Source organism: Monodelphis domestica, chromosome 2, assembly GCF_027887165.1.
Source record: "Monodelphis domestica isolate mMonDom1 chromosome 2, mMonDom1.pri, whole genome shotgun sequence".
In the NCBI taxonomy this organism is placed as follows: domain Eukaryota; kingdom Metazoa; phylum Chordata; class Mammalia; order Didelphimorphia; family Didelphidae; genus Monodelphis; species Monodelphis domestica.
In genome coordinates this window covers 209,326,798-209,347,647 of record NC_077228.1, presented here as the reverse complement: position 1 = coordinate 209,347,647, position 20,850 = coordinate 209,326,798, and the positions used below count along the sequence as shown (strand labels likewise).

The 20,850-nt window shown below is 36.9% G+C and overlaps 1 protein-coding gene across 14 annotated transcripts in view; it reads right to left on the bottom strand.

Moving 5' to 3' along the window:
* TANC2 (tetratricopeptide repeat, ankyrin repeat and coiled-coil containing 2) overlaps positions 1 to 20,850 on the bottom strand; it is a 686,196-nt gene that overhangs the window by 100,355 nt on the left and 564,991 nt on the right. For all 14 annotated transcript variants that reach the window (XM_007482545.3, XM_007482543.3, XM_007482542.3 and 11 more), the window contains one exon: positions 18,475 to 18,608. In XM_007482545.3, the coding sequence (XP_007482607.1) occupies positions 18,475 to 18,608 (134 nt within the window). The remainder of the gene's footprint in view (positions 1 to 18,474; positions 18,609 to 20,850) is intronic.

The window sequence follows — 20,850 nt, the reverse complement described above, 5'->3', positions numbered from 1 at the left end:
CCTTGATGTAACACTTCTCTAACACTCCTCTATTGGCCTCTGGCCATCTTTCTAAGTAGTGCTAAACTAGATGGAAGAGCTGACCTCTGCTTCTTTCTTGGTTTTCTTGATCAATGACCCTTTTGGTGTTCTTTCTGATATTGGATGGGGTTCCTGTGGATGACATGTGCTTTTCTATGACTTCTCACATTACCTTCTTAACCAGAAACACAACAGGTTTTTTATTTTTATTTTTTAAAGACAGTCTCATTCTTTTCTTTACCCAAACTGGTCATTCCTTTAGAATCTTCTCAAACCATATCAAAGAATTTCATGTAAACTATTCAACAGCCAAAGCATTACTAAATAGTAAATATTAATGGTTATGTATTTATGGCCAGTTTCCCCTTAAAAAAAAAGGCAAATAGGAAATTTCTGAGTTTCTTATGTATATTTTATTTCAACTGGTTCCACATGTTGAGGCTTAGAATTACTGAAAAAAATCAACTGATTTATCCACTACAGAATGCAGTATGCTATCACTTTGTAAGTTAACATTCTAAAACATGAGAAAAGTTATTCCTTCATTGACTATATCAGAAAATACTAGAGCCTTTGGTCTAATGGGGTCTCAGCTAACAAAGGTTAAAGCTATAGTAAAAACTGTAACTCCTCCAACATGCCTCTATGTCTTTTAGCTGTACTTTTTTGGCAACTTGCCACAGTCCTATACCAAGAACTGTAGTAAATCTTAAAACTTCAATTCCTTCGAAAGAATTTTAGCAGGAAAATAATTTAACCTCTTTCTGAGATAGTGTATCTTGGCTGGAGAATAGGATGTTTACAAGACATTTTAGAAACAGTTCTATATGTATGTACAATCTGTCAAACCCATTTTGTAACAGTTCTATAAAATTTCCTACTGCCTCTATAAGTTTCTCCCTGGATGATAAGAGTAAGAAAAGCTAGCTCAGGAATATTTATTTTCTTTAGGTTTTCCTTGTGGCAGTGCTCAGTAGTAGATATTGGCTTACTCTTTGCACAGTGAGGAAGTTTTATTATAGGCATCTTCCCTCTTAGGCACTATTATGAGAACCTTTTAAAATCTGTTAAAATTTGTACAAACCCCTCAAAACAACCTCTCCTACTTAACTACCTTCCCTTATCCCTTCTCTCACTCCCTGCCACATATTTTGGGCCTCGTTATTTACATGACTTTACAATTTTTCATTTTTATTGATGTCTCCCTGATATTAAGCCAAAGTGTGATTTTATAGGTGTGAAAACTTTCTTCATCAATGCTGATCACAGCCTAACTTATGAGTTATATTCTTAGAGAATTGTTTGGGTTTTAGGAATTAAGTGGTTCACCTGTTGTCTCAGAGCTACTAAGGGTCAGAAGCAGGATGTAAATACAGGCCTTCACGATTCCAAGTCCAACACTAACTATCTATCTATCATTCCTTAAAATGAGTTATTTTTTCTTTTCAGGAGTTCACTAGGTTACATCAAAAGATGTAATAATAACTACCCTTTCTGTATAAAGCCTAAAAATATTTTAAAATCCTGAAAATTGTAGGCAATGGTTTCAAGATTTTTTTTTAAAACTAAAAATTAGTCTATTTAAAATAGATTTTATACATCTAGAGTTAGAGAGGCTCTTTGGAGCAAGTAGCAGGTACATAAAGGTGCCTTTTATAAGGTGAGGAAAAGAATAGGCTGGACAGCAAAAGGAAGGGTGTACAGGAGTGCCCTATGAAAGTTCTTGCAACAACCCTATTTAGGGGGAGAGTCAAAAAAATGAAGCATAATTCAATTGACTGACCCACCATGATCAAACTTTAAATGAAAAGCACATTATTTTCTGTCAGTGCTGATCTGGCTTGCATTCATCAGTGTACCTTAGACCTCTTCTTGCCATAGGTAAGACTCCAACTTTAGCTGTCATATATGATAGTGTATCTGTCATCCAAGGAAGGAACAAGTTCAACCTTCCATAAAGGAAAGGTAGCTCTGAACTTGCAAGAATACATTTTGACATCAAAATTCAAATTGCATAGTTAGTGATTAATGTTTGAAGCATCCTTCAAGTCAATTTTAGAAGTCCAAAGCTTCATTTGTTCTTTCTTTGTTCTCTATTCCACTTTTCCTTGTCTCTTTCTCCATTTGATTTACTATATTCCTATATATCAATTCTCTTCCAATTCAAGGCCAAGGACTGGCTTCTAATAGTTGCTGCAGTCTCGAAACTCCAAACTGTAGTGTCCCAATAGTCACTATTCAAAAATTCCATCTCTCCCTAAGTAAAATTTCATTCCCTATTCTATATATTCTGTTATTTATTGGTACTCTGATTACTGATTCACTGATTAGGCTCAGATAGCAGAGAAGAACCAAGTTTTAGCCAAGAATAGGCTTACTCTTAGTAATGGCAAGTATAATGGCATATGAAATACTCATGAAATAGCTCATGAAATAGTTGAGGATGGTAACCAAAACATCTCTATTGTAAAAAAGCTTGCCATGTGGTTACAGAAATAAAGAACAATCACCTCTCAGGTTAGTGGTCTATTTGATAACTTTTTATAAGTGTAAGTAAATTATTAGTAACTCATGTAGGAGTCATTTTTTAATTAGTTGACTGTATGTATCCTGATCATCAATTTGTCAGAAGATAAAAGTCAATACCAAAAAGAGGTAAACGTGTGCCCAAAATATAAGAAGATATTGTGAGCAATTATGTCAACCTATTCAAACAAACTAATGACACTGAAAAATGGGAAATAGAACAAAGGAAAGCCATCAGCAGGTATTATAATTTCCTTCAAAAATTTAACTGATAGAAGGCAAACACCACAAAAGAATTGCAAGATCCCAGAACTTAAACCAGCAAAAATTAGACTTCATGTCAAGTGAAAGATATGATAGACAAGGACTGTTTAGAACAACCTCTCCCTCTTTTTAACATCCATATTTTTTTCAGTGATGCTACTCAGACTCCTTTGATGGTTCATCATTCATGCCACATCCTCTCACTGTGGATGAGTTGTTCTCTAAAGCTCATTCCTGGGCTATCTTTTATTCTTCACTATAATCTTTTGCATGACTTTTTCACCCATTACTGTATACTTTATTATCTCTATGTAGATGACTCCTAGATCCATATATTTAGTCCTATTCTCACTTCTGAGTTCTTGTACAAAGTTCTATTAGACTTCAGGCTGGATGTATTATAGGCATCTCAATTTCAACACGTCCAAAATAACTCATGATCATTTCCAACAAACCATCTTATTTTGATCTTACTTTATTTCTGTTAAGAGCATCATCCATGAATGCTGAGATGTAGGAGACTGAAGTCATGAATGGCCTTTTCTGAGTGCTAATTTGCCAGTGAACAAAATACTAGCTAAAAAGTAACAGTGGGTAAGTGGGTCCTTCATGACAACTCAGTCTTGGTACACATTCAAGACTCTCAAAGGCTTTAGATAACAGGACTAACTCTCAAATTAAGTTAAAGATGATATATAGTTAGTGACATTGAGATGTAGTATATATCTCAGGGTGTTAAATCTGCTCAGTTTGGATATTAATATCCTGAGACAGAAGATACTGTTATCTCTAAATTTGCTGGAGGGGGAAGTTGGAGAAGGCAGGGAGGGATACCTTTTGCAAAAGTTATGAAAAAAGAAAAACATTCTTCTAGTATGAACTTCTAGTATGCAAATGTATGAGTCCTATATAAGCAGCTATGCTTCAAAGACAACTTAAGGTGGAAGCAAAGCGAATTACAAGAAATGATACTCTTCCAGTCCTTAACCTCCACCTCCCAAACCCAATCTCTGAGGAGACATTCTGTCCCTAAGGAAGACAAATAGTGCTATCTTCCCCAAGGGGAAGAGAAGGGAGGATCAATTAATTTCTTCCCTCTCTCCATTTCTTCAGTTCTCTTACCCTCTCTCTCCAGTTCCCCAGCGTGTGAGTGTGTGACCTCCTTCTGGTCATATATTACAGACTTAACACAAAAATTTCTTCTTAGGAAAGAGACTTTGTCTCCCCAAATGAGAGTTGCATTTATAGTTTTAATTTATAGACAATAAGTAATTTTGTTCCCCCTTAATATATTCCTGATCTCAATGTTTATCCAAACTTGTTCTCGTCTCAAATTTCTCATACTTCCTTCTCCCTCCTTTCTCTTAGTTAAGGACCTCCCCATTTACTTCACAAAAACATGGAAGCCATTTGATGTGGGCTCCTTCTCTTCACTTCAAAACTGGATTCCTTGACATTGCTCTTCAGCTTACCCTACTTTTTACCTTGCCAAAGTCAACTCTCCTCTGTCTATCACACATCTTTAAACTTTTCCATCAAATGGTTAATTTCCTTGTGCCTTTCAAATATGCCCAAGACTCCTCCATTCTTAAAAAAAAAAAATTTAACCTCCTAGCAAGCTATCATGCTATTATTTCTTTTCTTTTTCTTAGCCTTTTATTTGGAAAAGCTATCTATATTTTTCACATCTCCACTTTCTCTTTTCTCACCCACTCTTCAAAATCCTTTGGAGTCTGGTTTCTGACCTTATCAATCAACTGAAATTGCTCTCCAAAGTTACCATTTAGAGCTATTGGAGTCATCTTTCATATCAGTGTATTTATGGTTTATTTTGGAATTTTGGTTATGTATGAGTGTGCTCTTACAACAATGACCAATATAGAAGTATGTTTTACATGTATTACAATAAAAAACAAAAATTACCATTTATCTCTCTTTTACCTGCCTCCCCTCCAACAATCTTTACCTTCTTAGTTTCATTTCTGAGACAAAAGAGCAGTAAGGACTAGGCAACTGGGGTTAAGTGATTTGCCCAGGATCAAACAGCTAGGAAGTGTCTGTGGACAGATTCAAACCCAGGATTTTCTGACTTCAGGCCTGGCTCTCTATCCACTGTGCCCCCTACTCCCTCCTGATACTCTATTTATCTCTGAATTGATTATCTCTTCTGAGTTCTCATCTTGATCTACCTATTTGTTGCATTTGATATTATGAATCACTCTCTCCTAGACACTCTCACTGTGTTTTTGTGACATTACTTTCTACCTGTTTCTCTCCCTATTTGTCTTACTTTTTCACAGTAGCCTTCTCTGGCTGTATTATCCCTATCAAGTCCCTTACCTGTAGCTGTTCCCCCAAGAAATCTTAGATCTTTTTCTCTTTTTTCTCTATACTCTGATGACCTCATCAGCTCCCACGGATTTAAATATTCTCTCTATGCAGATGATTCCTGGAACTACATATCCAGCTCCACCTCTAATCCCACAAGCTTCAGCCCCAGATGACTTGAACATTTCAAACTAGATATCCTGGATATACCTCAAACATTATCTTAATCCCTACCCCATCACCCAACCCCACTTTTCTTCTAAACTTTTCTATTGCTGTTGGAGAATATCAGACTCCCAAGTTGCTTTGGTGTTATTCTTAAATTCTCACTCTCTTACTTTATATATCTAGTCTGGTGCCAAATCTTAGTTATTGTACTAACTCCACATCATCTTTTGTATCAGATCTCTTTAAACACAGCCACCGCCTTAGTTCAGGCCCTTATCCACTCTTATCTAGATTATTGAAATAGCTTCCTAATTGGAATCTGCTTCAAGTCCCTCTCAATTCAGTCCATTCTCCAAAGACTATTTCCAAAGAGATTTTCCTTAATCATGATCTTTAACTGCAGATCTGATATTCCCTCACAATAAAAATTCCAATGGCTTCCTGTTGACTTTGGGATCAAATAAAACTACCTTAAGGGGGGGAAAAAAAGCAAGCAGCTTTTAAAGTCATTCATAACCTATTTTTTAGCATCACTGGACATTACTGCCCTCCTCACATTTTGCGGTCCAATCAAATTGTCCTCTGTTTTTTCTCAGCACTACCAATCTTCAATACCTGGGACAGGTACTGTGCCATGTGTTGGAGATACAAAGCAATACTCTGCCTCAAAAATGGTCCTTGATCTCTAGGAGCTGACAGCCAATAGGGTAGGCAGCATGCAAACAAGCTATATTCTAGATGAAATGGAAATAATTAACATGGGGAAGGCACTAGTATTTGGGGAATATGGAAGGTTTTTTTGCAAAAAGTAAGATTTTTGGCTGAGATGAAAGAAACCAGGGAAATTAGGAGGTGGAAAAGAAGAGAAAGTGAGTTTCAGGCATGTGGGACATTAAGTGAAAATGCCCAGAATTTAGTGATGGAGTGTTAGTTCAAAGAACAGCAAGGAGGCCAACATCATTAGATCACTAAATACATCAGGGGCCAGAAGACAGGTATAAGAAAAAAGAACTGAAAGGTAAGATGGTGCCATGTTAGAGAAGTCTGTAAAAGTCAAATAGAAGATTTTATATTGATCTTGGAGACAGAAGTGTTTAATAAATATTTAATTGACTGATTAATAATACTGGCTGCATCCATTGTTTAGTGTCACTTATATAGCAGTAGCAACTTGAACTAGCAGTCAAAATAAGGCATTGACTAATGAAAAAAGGTGATACAGGACAACTTATTAGGGTACTCTGATCATGAACAGAAACTATGAGTGGTTTTACTGACTCTAATGGTGTATATAATTTTATATTTATTTCTTTATAGAAATATAAATGAAGTATGAAGTATTCCTAAACATTCAACTTTGCATCATATAATCTGAATATGGGGAGAACGCCATTTCTTTCTATCAACTTGTATCTACTATTTTTTTTAAAGATTTGAGAAAAGCTTTGAGAATTATTATAATTTCATAATTCTCAAAATATCCCTGGGAACAAGATGGATTAAAAATATGACTCTTTCTATTCTGTAGACAGAGAAAACCCTGGGAGGCTCAGTAATTTTTTCAAGGTCAAATAGTCAACAGCATAGCTATAATAAGAACCTAGGTTATTTCTCAAATTAGATGCCCTCTCTATTGGACAATCAATATTACTATTAAAGTAGCTATATAAGTTATAAAAATATTTTTGTAGCAAAAGTTTTAAAAAATGTATCTTATGTAATTTGGTCTTTTAAAAAACAAAAAAAACCCCTCCAATCCTGTCAGGCAGGGAGGTGGGACAAGTATTAAAATCCCGATTTTTCTCAGATGAGGATTAAAGAAGACATTTACTCAAGGTCACACAGCTGATATGTAGAGAAGCCAGGATTTGAATGTAGACATGATGATCCTAATAATCATAACATGACTCCCTGCAGAAGCTACTTCTATCATGCTACATTTCTTATACAAAGTTCAAGGTTAGCTGTTTTGGGAGAAAGGAAATTCATACAGATATTTGAAAATGTAATTTTAGAAGCATGCCTGATACCTATCATCTATTATTTATTTTCTAGTTCTGATCTCAATTTTTCTAGAAAGGCAAATATTTTCAACAGTGGCTACTAAACAACAAATCACATTTCACACTGGCTTTATTTATTGCCCAATTCCCAATGTATGCTCAACAGCCAGAATGACTACTATCTAGTTCTTTGGATGGCAAGTCCTTTAGTAGCAGTGACAAATTTGGAAACCACGATATTGAGGTGGGGGAGAACTAGTTCTCTGAGAATGGTGACATTTACTCTTGTACTTACATAACATTCTCTGGAAAAGGGCTTGCTTTTCTTGTTTCAGTGATATTTCTTCAAATTAGCTTATTCCTCTAATCAGCTTATTTCTGATGGATTAGTTTTCCAATCTAACAACTAAGCCAATGACAACTCTTTGTAACTATTAGCAGCAACTGACTGCTCTTTTAAAAATATATTGAAAGATTCTCCAACTAGGAAATGGACCTGAATATTGGACTGGCAGGTATCTAAAGCTTAGTTGATTTGAGGCCTTATTTATCACATTAATTTTCATAAAAAGAACATCCTGATTCAAATTGGTTAGTCAGCTAAGCTAAGGAATAACAAAGGGTTAAGTTTTGATTTCCAATACAATAATCCTTCAGAAGGGAAGAGCTTATCTGTCAAATTTTCAGAGCTAACAAAATCTTCACCTCAGGCTACCAAGAGATATTTCCTTGTAAAGTTTCTTAACCTGTGGCAATTTTGCATAGGGGACCATTTGGGCATAATGCATTTAAAATCAACAGAGTTCTGTTTTTAATACTTCACTAAACTAGGAAAGGCTAAATGGTCCCCAAGGCTTCTAAAGTTTCTCTACCATTAGGTAACTTTGACAGTTATATTTTAATAAAGAAAAATAAATACTTTTAACTGGGCTCATGTTTCTATGAAGTATTTTTAATCTGACTCCCTGAGAAACTGCAAATAATATTTGATACATGAAATAATTCTAAGGCTGTTATAAAAACCAAACAGTATTTTTTTTAACCCTTACTTTCCATCTTGGAATCAATACTATGCATTGGTTCCAAGGCAGAAGAATGGTAAGGGCTAGGCAATGGGGGTTAAGTGACTTGCCCAGGATCACAACAGCTGGGAAGTGTCTGAGGCTAGATTTGAACCTATAGACCTCCCATCTCTGGGCCTGGCTCTCAATCCATTGGGCCACCCATCTGCCCCTCCCCCCAGCAGTATTCTTAATGAATGAGCAGCACAATGAGTGGCAAATCTATTTTTTGGTGGCTGCTGAGCTACTCAATGTCTATTTCTACGAAGTTTGTGCAATATGTTAATAAGGCAGCTTTTCAAGTATACTTTTAATACTTATATCACTTAAACTATAAGTAACTTGAAAAGTGTTCTGTTTAAAGAATGTGTTAATATTTTGCTGCAGACTTGCTGGTTGCAACTCTGAAACAATTATAATATAGCCTCATATATCTGGACTGAGAGCACCTAGAATATGTTATTTAATGAAATGATGTATATAAATACACACATTCATACATACATATATAAACAGAGATATGTGTCTATTTCCCACCATGGAAGGTAAACACTTTCACTTAATAATTATTTTTTTAAAGTGACTTTGTTAGGGGCAGCTAGATGGCTCAGTGGATAGAGAGCCAGGCCTGGAGATGAGAAGTCCTGGGTTCAAATCTGGTCTCAGACACAGCCTAGCTGTGTGATCCTGGGCAAGTCACTTAATCCCAAATTGTCTAGCCATTACTGATCTTCTTGCCTTGGAATTTATACCTAGTATCAAGAAGGAAACTGTTTTTTTACAAAACAAGTTGCCTTGTTGCATTTGGTTTTTCCAATGTAGTCACTTCTTAATAAAGAAAAATATAGGGACTTCCGGGTAAACATGGCTACAATCTAGATGTGAATCGCTTCCTCTCCCTGGCACCAAGCGAAATAGACTACCTCAAAAGAACATAAAAATCACCTTTGGGAGAACGGAGGGACTCTCCAGTACTCCACAGAAACAAAGGTACGTGGGGTTTGGACATTTTCACACTATAAGAAGGAGGAAAAGCTTGCACAAAAATGTGAACTGAGCCCCTCCCCCCCCACCTCCCCCACCAAACCAAAGTAGGGTATCAGAGCGCTCACTGGGACAGCAAGTGAGTGAGTCTCTGTCTGGGGGGGCTAAAGACTGCTAGGAAATGACCTCTCAGGGCAGTTCCATGGGAGAACCCTGGGAACTGGAGAGCACACAGACAGAGAGCACCCTGCAAACTGAGAGGCTGTGCTGAGGAAAGGGGAGGCCACGCTAAGAGGCTGCGCTGAGCAAAGGGGCTGCCGCGCTGACCACAGGGACCCACACTCTAAGAAACCTCGGAGGCTGGGAAGAACTAGTCTGAGGCAACCTAAATTCACAGAAAACCCGCCCACATCACCCAGACGCCAGACCAAAAAAGAAAGTGGAATAAAACCACCAAAGGGATGGCTCACATGTCCCAAAATCAAGCCTCCAAGAAGAAAGGGGGGAAAAAGTGACTATTGAAAACTTTTATGGAGGGAGTACCCAAGGAAAAGAAGAGAATGAGGATGAAATCCAAACAAAATCAGAACATGCCTCCCAAAATGGAAACTATCAACAAGCTCTGGAAGATCTCAAACTGGAACTTACCCAAAAGATGGAAACCTTTTGGGAAAAAAATGGGAAAAAGAGATCAGCAGTCTGATAGATAAGACTTCACAATTGGAGAAGGAGCTGGAAGCATCTAATAGAAGGGCAGACAAAGCTGAAAAGCAAAACCAGTCCCTAACGACCAGAATTAAGCAAATGGAAGACGAGATTACAAAACAGCAAGAATCAATAAAGGAAAGCGAAAAAATTAATGAATTAGAAGAAAACATGAAATATCTCACTGAAAAGGTCACAGACTTGGAAAACAGAGGAAGAAGAGACAACCTCAGAATTATTGGTCTCCCTGAAAAACCAGAGATAAACAAAAACCTCGATGCCATTCTACAGGAGATTATAGAAGAAAATTGCCCACATGTTCTGGAGCAAGGGGGCAAAATAGAAATAGAAAGGGTTCATAGAACACCCTCTATACTAAATCCCCAAAAGACAACCCCCAGGAATGTAATCGCCAAATTCAAGAGCTTCCAAGCAAAGGAGAAAATCCTACAAGAAGCCAAGAAGAGGAGTTTCAAATATAGGGGAGCTCCCATAAGGATCACACAGGACTTAGCGGCTAACACACTAAGAGACCACAAAGCATGGGACACGATATTTAGAAAGGCAAGAGAGCTGCATCTCCAACCAAGAATCAACTACCCATCAAAACTGACTATATACTTCCAGGGGAAAGTATGGGCATTCAACAAAATAGAAGATTTCCAAGCATTTGCTAAGAAAAGACCAGAACTTAGTGGAAAATTTGACATCCAATCACAGAAAGCAAGAGAAGCATGAAAAGGTAAATATGAAAGAAAGGGAAAAGGATATGAATCTTATCTTTTTCTTTAAGTCAAACTCTCTTCTATAAGGACTACATTTATATCAAATTATATATATTAATATGTGGGGGAAATGTATTGTTTAACTCTCAAAAATAGTATGCACCATAAGAGTAGTTAGAAGAATCATGCATAGGGAAAGATTGGGGCATCAAGAAGATTTGGTGAAAGGGGGGAAAAGAAAGAAAAAGGGAGGGTGGGAATTGTCGATGATACTAAGATTTACTTCAAGAAATAAGGGGGGGGGAGCTAAATAGAATAATCTTTCCCATACAAAGATACACATGGGAAGGGGAGGGGAAGAACTCTCATATGAGGAGAGGAAGAGAGCGTGAAGTGGTATTACTTAAATCTTACTCTCAGTGAAATCAACTCGGAGAGGGAAGAACATCTAGATCCATGGGGATCCTGAATTTGATCTTATCCAACAGGGTAAGAAAGAAAGGAAAATTAAGGAGGAGGAGGGGGGTTGGGAGTATAAAAAGGGAGGGAAGGAGAGGGGGGAAGGGAAGGGAGAACAAAAAGGGAGGGGCTAGAAAGGGAAACATAACAAGGGAAGGGACTAGGGGGACTGACCTAAAGTAAATCACTGGTTCAAACGGTTATAGCTAAATAAGAAAGGTCAGAACGAGGGGAAGATATCAAAATGCCAGGAAATCCACAAGTGACAATCATAACTTTGAACATGAATGGGATGAACTCACCCATAAAACGTAGACAAATAGCAGATTGGATTAGAACCCCAAACTCTACCATATGTTGTCTTTAAGAAACACATATGAGGCGGGTTGATACTCACAAGGCTAGAATTAAAGGATGGAGTAAGACCTTTTGGGCCTCAACTGATAGAAAGAAGGCAGGAGTTGCAATCATGATATCTGACAAAGCCAAAGCAAAAATAGACCTGATCAAAAGGGATAGGGAAGGTAAATATATTCTGTTAAAAGGGAGTATAGACAATGAGGAAATATCACTAATCAACATGTATGCACCAAATGGTATAGCATCCAAATTTTTAATAGAGAAACTAGGAGAATTGAAGGAGGAAATAGACAGTAAAACCATATTAGTGGGAGACTTGAACCAACCACTATCAAATTTAGATAAATCAAACCAAAAAATAAACAAGAAAGAGGTAAAAGAGGTGAATGAAATCTTAGAAAAATTAGAGTTAATAGACATATGGAGAAAAATAAATAGGGACAAAAAAGAATACACCTTCTTTTCAGCACCACATGGCACATTCACAAAAATAGATCATACACTAGGTCATAGAAACATGGCATTCAAATGCAGAAAAGCAGAAATAATAACTGCAGCCTTTTCAGATCACAAGGCAATTAAAATATTGATCGGCAAGGGTACATGGAGACCCAAATCAAAAAGTAATTGGAAATTAAATAACATGATACTCCAAAATCAGATAGTTAGAGAAGAAATCATAGAAACAATTAACAATTTCGTTGAAGAAAATGACAACAGCTAAACATCCTTTCAAACCTTATGGGATGCAGCCAAGGCAGTACTTAGAGGAAAATTCATATCCCTGAGTGAATATATTAACAAATTAGGGAGGACAGAGATCAAGGAATTGGAAATGCAAATCAAAAAACTTGAGAATGAACAAATTAAAAACCCCCAGAAGAAAACCATACTAGAGATCCTAAAAATTAAGGGAGAAATTAATAAAATCAAAAGTGATAGAACTATTGAACTAATAAACAAGACTAGAAACTGGTACTTTGAAAAAACAGAGAAAATAGACAAAGTACAGGTCAATTTAATTAAAAAAAGGAAAGAAGAAAAGAAATTAACAGCATCAAGGATGAAAAGGGGGACCTCACCTCCAATGAAGAGGAAATTAAGGCAATCATTAAAAACTACTTTGCCCAACTATATGGCAATAAATATACCAACCTAGGTGATATGGATGAATATTTACAAAAATATAAATTGCCTAGACTAACAGAAGAAGAAATAGATTTCTTAAATAATCCCATTTCAGAAAAAGAAATCCAACAGGCCATCAAAGAACTTCCTAAGAAAAAATCCCCAGGGCCTGATGGATTCACCAGTGAATTCTATCAAACATTCAAAGAACAGCTAACCCCAATACTATACAAACTATTTGACATAATAAGCAAAGAGGGAGTTCTACCAAATTCCTTTCATGACACAAACATGGTACTGATTCCAAAGCCAGGCAGGCCAAAAACAGAGAAAGAAAATTATAGACCAATCTCCCTAATGAACACAGATGCAAAAATCTTAAATAGGATATTAGCAAAAAGACTCCAGCAAGTGATCAAAGGAGTCATTCACCATTATCAAGTAGAATTTATACCAGGGATGCAGGACTGGTTCAATATTAGGAAAACCATCCACATAATTGACCACATCAACAAGCAAACCAACAAAAATCACATGATTATTTCAATAGAAGCAGAAAAAGCCTTTGCTAAAATACAACACCCATTCCTATTAAAAACACTAGAAAGCATAGGAATAGAAGGGTCATTCCTAAAAATAATAAACAGTATATATTTAAAACCATCAACTAATATCATCTGCAATGGGGATAAACTAGATGCATTCCCAATAAGATCAGGAGTGAAACAAGGATGCCCATTATCATGTAAACCTCAAAATTTCTTAGACTTATAAATGTTGGAAATTTCACCATTGGGAAATTTCATGCTTGAAAAATTTCCTATTGATAGTGGGTCTTGACTATTGGAATGTGAACCCCATTGGCATGGGAGGTTCCTTATCCTCCCTTCTTAAGATTACTTTAGGACAGAAACCTTTTGCTGAACAATGGAAAGGACTTTGACCTATGCTTAAGCATAGAACAGGAATTTCTTTGAGTCATGATTGATTTTAGAATTGATACAATGGAGATACTTGGAATCAATCTCCACCCTATTCAGTCCTAACAGGATTGAGTAAGGGCTGCAGCCTAGATCAAAATTTAATTATTTCAATCTCTACCCTACTCAGGTTAACAGGATTTAGAAAGGGCTGTAGCAAAGGATCAAAGATTTAATTATTTGAAAATATGACCTTCAACAGACATGTGCAAAGCCAGAGACCTCTGGGTGGTCCTGGGTTAATCTAGAGCCTCCATTGGCACAGGGAAATTGATGGACAGGTGATTGGTAGATGTGAGGACTGAGGGGAGGGAACTTGGATGGTTTTCCTTAAGGATAGGGGGGTCTGAAGACTCGAGGGGGGTGGAGGAGTTGGTCGGAGGGGTTGCGGTGTGCTCTGAGAAGCTTGCGCTGAAGGAAGCTGAAGGTGGGGGCCCCCGGAGACTGTTTCTCCATTTTTGGTCACGTGAGTAATAGGGACTGATCTCCTTTCATTTGCCCCAGCTATCTAAGGGCTTGGGCCTTTTGGCCCAGCCTAAACAGAAGGGGTATTTAAGCCCTATTCCCTTCTCTTCCCTTTCTCTCTCCCTCTATCTCTCTATCTCTAATCCTTTTCTTCCTCCTGTTTGTAATTAAAACTCCATAAAAGGTTGACGGCTGACTTGAGTTTTCATTAAGGAATTACATAGCTGAATTCCTTGGCGACCTTAAATTAATATATATCAGTCTTTTAAAAGTGATTTCCTTGTCACAATCACCTCTATTATCTGACATTGTACTAGAAACACTACCAGTAGCAATTAGAAAAGAAAAAAATTGAAGGTATTAAAATGGGCAAGGAGGAGACCAAGTTATCACTCTTTGCGGATGACATGATGGTCTACTTAAAGAATCCTAGAGATTCAACCAAAAAGCTAATTGAAATAATCAACAACTTTAGCAAAGTTGCAGGATACAAAATAAACCCACATAAGTCATCAGCATTTCTATATATTTCTAACACAGCTCAGCAGCAAGAACTAGAAAGAGAAATTCCATTCAAAATCACCTTAGACAAAATAAAATACTTAGGAATCTATCTCCCGAGACAATCACAGGAACTATATGAACACAACTACAAAACACTCTCCACACAACTAAAACTAGACTTGAACAATTGGAAAGACATTAACTGTTCATGGGTAGGACGAGCCAATATAATAAAAATGACCATCCTACCCAAACTCATTTATCTATTTAGTGCTATACCCATTGAACTTCCAAATATTTTTTTACTGATTTAGAAAAAAACATAACAAAGTTCATTTGGAAGAACAAAGGATCAAGGATATCCAGGGAAATAATGAAAAAAAAATACAAAGGAAGGGGGCCTTGCAGTCCCAGATCTCAGACTATATTATAAAGCAGTGGTCATCAAAACAATTTGGTACTGGCTAAGAGACAGAAAGGAGGATCAGTGGAATAGACTCGGGGTAAGTGACCTCAGCAAGACAATATATGACAAACCCAAAGATCCCAGCTTTTGGGACAAAAATCCACTATTTCATAAAAACTGCTGGAAAAATTGGAGGACAGTGTGGGAAAGATTAGGTTTAGATTAACACCTCACACTCTACACCAAGATAAATTCAAAATGGGTGAATGACTTGAACATAAAGAAGGAAACTATAAGAAAATTAGGCGAACACAGAATAGTATACATGTCAGACCTTTGGGAAGGGAAAGATTTTAAAACCAAGCAAGACTTTGAAAGAATCACAAAATGCAAAAGAAAGAATTTGGAATACATCAGATTAAAAAGTTCTTGTACAAACAAAACCAATGTAACCAAAATCAGAAGGGAAGCAACAAATTGGGAAACAATCTTCATAAAAACCTCTGACAAAGGTTTAATTACTCAAACTTACAAAGAGCTAAATCAATTGTACAAAAAATCAAGCCATTCTCCAATTGATAAATGGGCAAATGACATGAATAGGCAGTTTTCAGATAAAGAAATCAAAACTATTAATAGGCACATGAGAAAGTGTTCTCAATCTCTTATAATCAGAGAGATGCAAATCAAAACAACTCTGAGGTTATCACCTCACACCTAGCCAATTGGCTAACATGACAGCTATGGAAAGTAATGAATGCTGGAGGGGATGTGGCAAAGTTGGGACATTAATTCATTGCTGTTGGAGTTGTGAATTGATCCAACCATTCTGGAGGGAAATTTGGAACTATGCCCAAAGGGCGAGAAAAAGACTGTCTGCCCTTTGATCCAGCCATAGCACTGCTGGGTTTGTACCCCAAAGAGACAATAAGGAAGACTTGTACAAGAATATTCATAGCTGCACTCTTTGTGGTGGCCAAAAACTGGAAAACGAGGGGATGCCCTTCAATTGGGGAATGGCTGAACAAATTGTGGTATATGTTGGTGATGGAATACTATTGTGTTAAAAGGAATAATAAAGTGGAGGAATTCCATGGAGACTGTAACAACCTCCAGGAAGTGATGCAGAGCGAAAGGAGCAGAACCAGGAAAACATTGTACACAGAGACTGATACATTGTGGTATAATCAAAGGTAATGGACTTCTCCATTAGTGTCAATGCAATGTCCCTGAACAATCTGCAGGGATCTAAAAAACACTATCCACAAGCAGAGGATAAACTGTGGGAGTAAAAACACAGATGAAAACCAACTGCTTGACTACAGGGGTTGAGGGGATATGACTGAAGAGAGACTCTAATTGAACACTCTAGTGCAAATACCAACAACATGGAAATGGGTTTGAATCAAGAACACATGTGATACCCAGTGGAATCGTGCGTCGGCTATGGGAGTGGTGGGGGAGAGAGGAAAAGAAAGTGATCTTTGTTTCCAATGAATAATGTTTGGAAATGACCAAATAAAATAATGTTAAAAAAAATAGAAAAATATATGAGCAAAACCAAACAATATAGTATTGTGCTTGAAAGTATATTTCCCCTTCTTCCACCTCTTTACTGAAGAGAAAGGTTTTATTTTAATAAATTATAAATGTCATTTCTTTAGGACATTGTTCCTTATAATTCATCAGATAGTTTAATTTACTAGGTTGTGAGAAACACTCCAATGAAAAGTGATTATTTTTTAAATAGGTATTGACACTAATGTGCAGTTCACTAACTAATGTCAAGCATTAGCCTATTTTAGAAAATCTGTTATACATATAATGGGATAAGAAGATTTCAGATGATCCTGGGAGACATATGGGTCCCTTCTACCTAGGTAAAGGACTGGAGATATGTGATATAGAGTAGTGTAGATACCACACCATATAATCCATCACACTTGGATCCGGCATAGAATTCTTTTATTCTTTTGCGCTCAACAGATTACTTTTTAAAAGCCAATTTGCACAGCTAAACATCTAGATGAAATAAAGATTCTTATAGGAAGAAGCTGGATAAACAAGATTGTATTATAGTAACTGTGTGGGAAATTTCAGAAATTTCGGGAAATTATAGTTGCTGTGTGGGAAATTTCAAAAATTTCAAAATCCCATTTATGAATGGTCTTTTCCCAGTAGGAATGATAGGTTTATAAATAAATAAGATGCTTTTTAATGTGACAAGACTGGGGAGTATAGATGTCAGTCAACCTCTTACATATAGTAACTGAAATCTGAGACTACCTACCCTTAGAAAGATCTAAGATTATGTGGTTGTTAGAAATCCCAGTTTATTCAAGGATATCCCTGAAGCTTATCAATGAGGGAAGCTAATCTCCTGTTCTATTATTATTGCCAGATTATGAATCTAAGTGATTTTGCCAAACAACTGAATTTGATTTTTGGAGTGAATAATAATTTAGTTTGTTTGCAGCTTCTACATTGCTTTGCAGAGCTTAATGGATGATCATAATAAGGGGATAACATTTACTGAAATTCTGAGTACCTTTCTGAGAAGACAAAATAAATACAAATGCTTCTCTGGGAAAGATAAGTGATCTGGAGAGTTTCTCTCTTTTCTTTCACTTCCTTCACTCCTTCTGTGGTATTAGCTTGCATACTTCCTTATTCTTCAACATAAGTGCTGTATATCCTTAAATATTAAGGTTTTTCTATTTGTTAGCCTGACTCTAGAATACAAACATTTATTCTTTTTAATATAGCTTGTATAGTGTTATTTAGTGTCTGGTGCTTCATGAAGAGCAACTCAAAGATCAACCACATTCAAGGCATGGCCAAGTTCATCTTCCTACCTCCAGTGTATAGACTCATAGATTAATAAGAATAATTCTTGTTGGCTATATATAAGATCTTTAAAATGGTATAGAAGAAAGAATACTGAATTGGGATTCAGCAATTTGATTTTTAGTCCTGGTTTCATTGCTAATTATCTGAGTGACCTTTGGGCAATTCATTTCGCCTAACTGGGTAAGATGATCACTAAAGGTCCCTTCCAGTTCTCCTACTCTTTGATTTAGAACAATGCTAACCATGTGACTCAGGATTAATTTTGTATTTAACTTTTCTCATCTATCCCTTATTATAAATAGAACTTAAAAACATAAAAGATATTATTGTTGTCATTCTATTGCTTCAGGACATCCAGAAAATATTTTAAGAATTAGAAATAATTTTCTAGGAAAAGTAAAGATGATAAGTCTTAGAGAAACCTTTTTCCACATCATCTTGGTAGAGTTCTACAAGATGCTACTCATTCCCAAGGGACTAGCTATTTTCTTCTACTAATATTACAAGAAGCATGATGCCAGGGGAACCTTACTATACCTGTGAGGCAAGTCTCCTCATAGCTTCCTCTTGTCGTCTGCGCATTTCTGGAGTTCCTGGACAGCTTCCACTGGTGATAGAAGAATGGGCAGAAGGTGGCTGAGTAAGTGGCAGCTCTCGGTTGGCATCCACATCTGGATTAAATCAATGAGAAGTTAATGTCAGAAAGAACTAGGGTCTGAATGAAGTGTTATTAAATTTAGTTAGGGATTTTTTGAAATGGGTTTAGGAACTTGCTATTGTGGTTCAAAGCACTGAGGATTAGGAATTTGAAGGAACCTTGGGGCTCATCTATGATGCTCACCTAAGGACTATAGTTTACAGATGAGGAAGAACCTGCCCAGAAATAATGAAATAACTTGTCCAAGGTCACATAAGCAGTAAGAGGTAGATGTAGGATTTGAACTTATGTTCTCTACCTCCAGAGGTAGCACAATTTCCCCTGAGCTATGCTGCTCTCTAGTGAGTGTAGGGTGTATTACCTGGAATAAGTAATAGTTCTGATGTGTCATTTTGTGACAGCAATGGTAATGTGAACGTGATTATAATGACTGAAGAATGGCTGACACTAAGAACATCTGATCATGTTCAGGTGAAGCCAGACTAGATTGATTTTTCCACCTTTCTGTCAGTTGAGGGTTGGATTTCATACCATACAGGTATGTTTCATTACTCTCTTTTGTTGGGTTTTTAATTCTGTGGCTTTAAAGAATGCATACTACTCCCCAGAAAAATTTGTGCAAAAGTTGCAGCTCTCAAAAAGCATACTTCAATAACTGCTAGAGATATTAAATTATTAAATATTAAATATTAAATGAATGAGGAAGTCAGATCTTTCAAGGATTGTTTTATGCCAAAATAGGACAGGATCAGTTTTACCCAAGCACAAAGGAAAGAGTAATAGAAAATTAAAACTTAAAAGAACTGACCAATAATTGTTATAAAACAGTGCAACAAATCCTCAGAAAACAAGCTGAGATCTTCAGAGTTAAATGACATAGGAAGGAATTATACTGATTCCTTTACAGTGAGGAATAGTCTTCTTGAGAAATTGGAAGAAGAGTAAGATGACCAGTAAAGAAAAATAACTGCTAATCATTGCTATGAAGAAAAAATAGTTGTCACAGAAAGGCAATACATTGACTTTTGAGTTCTAATTTTCAATCAATAGAAATACCAAAACCATTTTCAGAAGAAGTCTAAGTGAGTATATAATATCTGGGCATCTTCATCAGACAGGAAAACATTCACTCAAAATTATTAAGGGATGTTTTTCTTTCAGGATTGTGAAGATTGGATTTAGCTATTTCCTTTTTGTAACAATGAAGATATTTAGTTTAACAAAATCAGGAATGTCTTGGGAACTCTAAATTACTCCACCCTACTTAGACATACTTTAGGGGAAGATAAAGTTGTAATCTCCTGATTGAACAATGAAGGTACTTAGTTCTTACCTTATAGTGAAGCTAGAACTTTAAGCTAAGTCTATTTTTAGGTCTTAATACAAAAAGGTGTTAATGCAAAAAGTAATTATAAAGGTTAAATTAATCACAAAAAGGTCAAGTATCTTAATACAAAAAGATGTTAAGTAACTATAGAGGTTAAATTAATCACAAAAAGGTTAGTCTAGTGGTAGTCTCTTGGTGACCGAGAATGACAATTGTCTTTGTGCATTATCATCTATTGATGTACCCTCATGTGGCTTTGAAGTCCAAAGACTGAGGCGCAAAGTTTGTGACACATGGGGAATGGGACACCAGTTGTTACGGGAGGTGCGGTTGTGGCCTGGTGTCGACGTTCACGCGCAGCGACAAGACGTCGATGTCGCTCATCTTCAAAGGTGGCAGAGGCAAGGTTAATGTGGGTTTGCCAGCTGCTTCTGACAGAGGCAGCAAGTTCTAGTTACTTTGGTGTAATGCCAGCCCACTTCATGTTGGACTTTAGCTGATCCTTAAATCTTTTCTTTGGTCGACCTTGTTTCCTGAGTCCAGCTGACAGTTCACCATAGAATACCTGTCTTGGTATTCGCTGTGGGTCCATGCGGATGACGTGTCCAGACCATCGTAGCTGGGTTTTGAGGACCATCACTTCGATGCTGGTGGAGTTGGCTCTGTCGAGGACTTCCTGGTTGGTGATACGGTCCTGCCATCGGATCCTCATGACTGACCGGAGAGAGCGTTGGTAGAATTGCTTCAGCTGTTTCATGTGCTTCAGGTATAGTGTCCATGTCTCACAACCGTACAGGAGCAAGCTGAGGACCACTGTGTTATACACTTTGAGCTTCATTGCAGTGCTGTGTTGGAGTCCTCTGTGTTGGAGGACTTTGGAGCACAGCCGTTTGGATCCTGGCATTAATCTCGTGGTCTAGGGACCCGT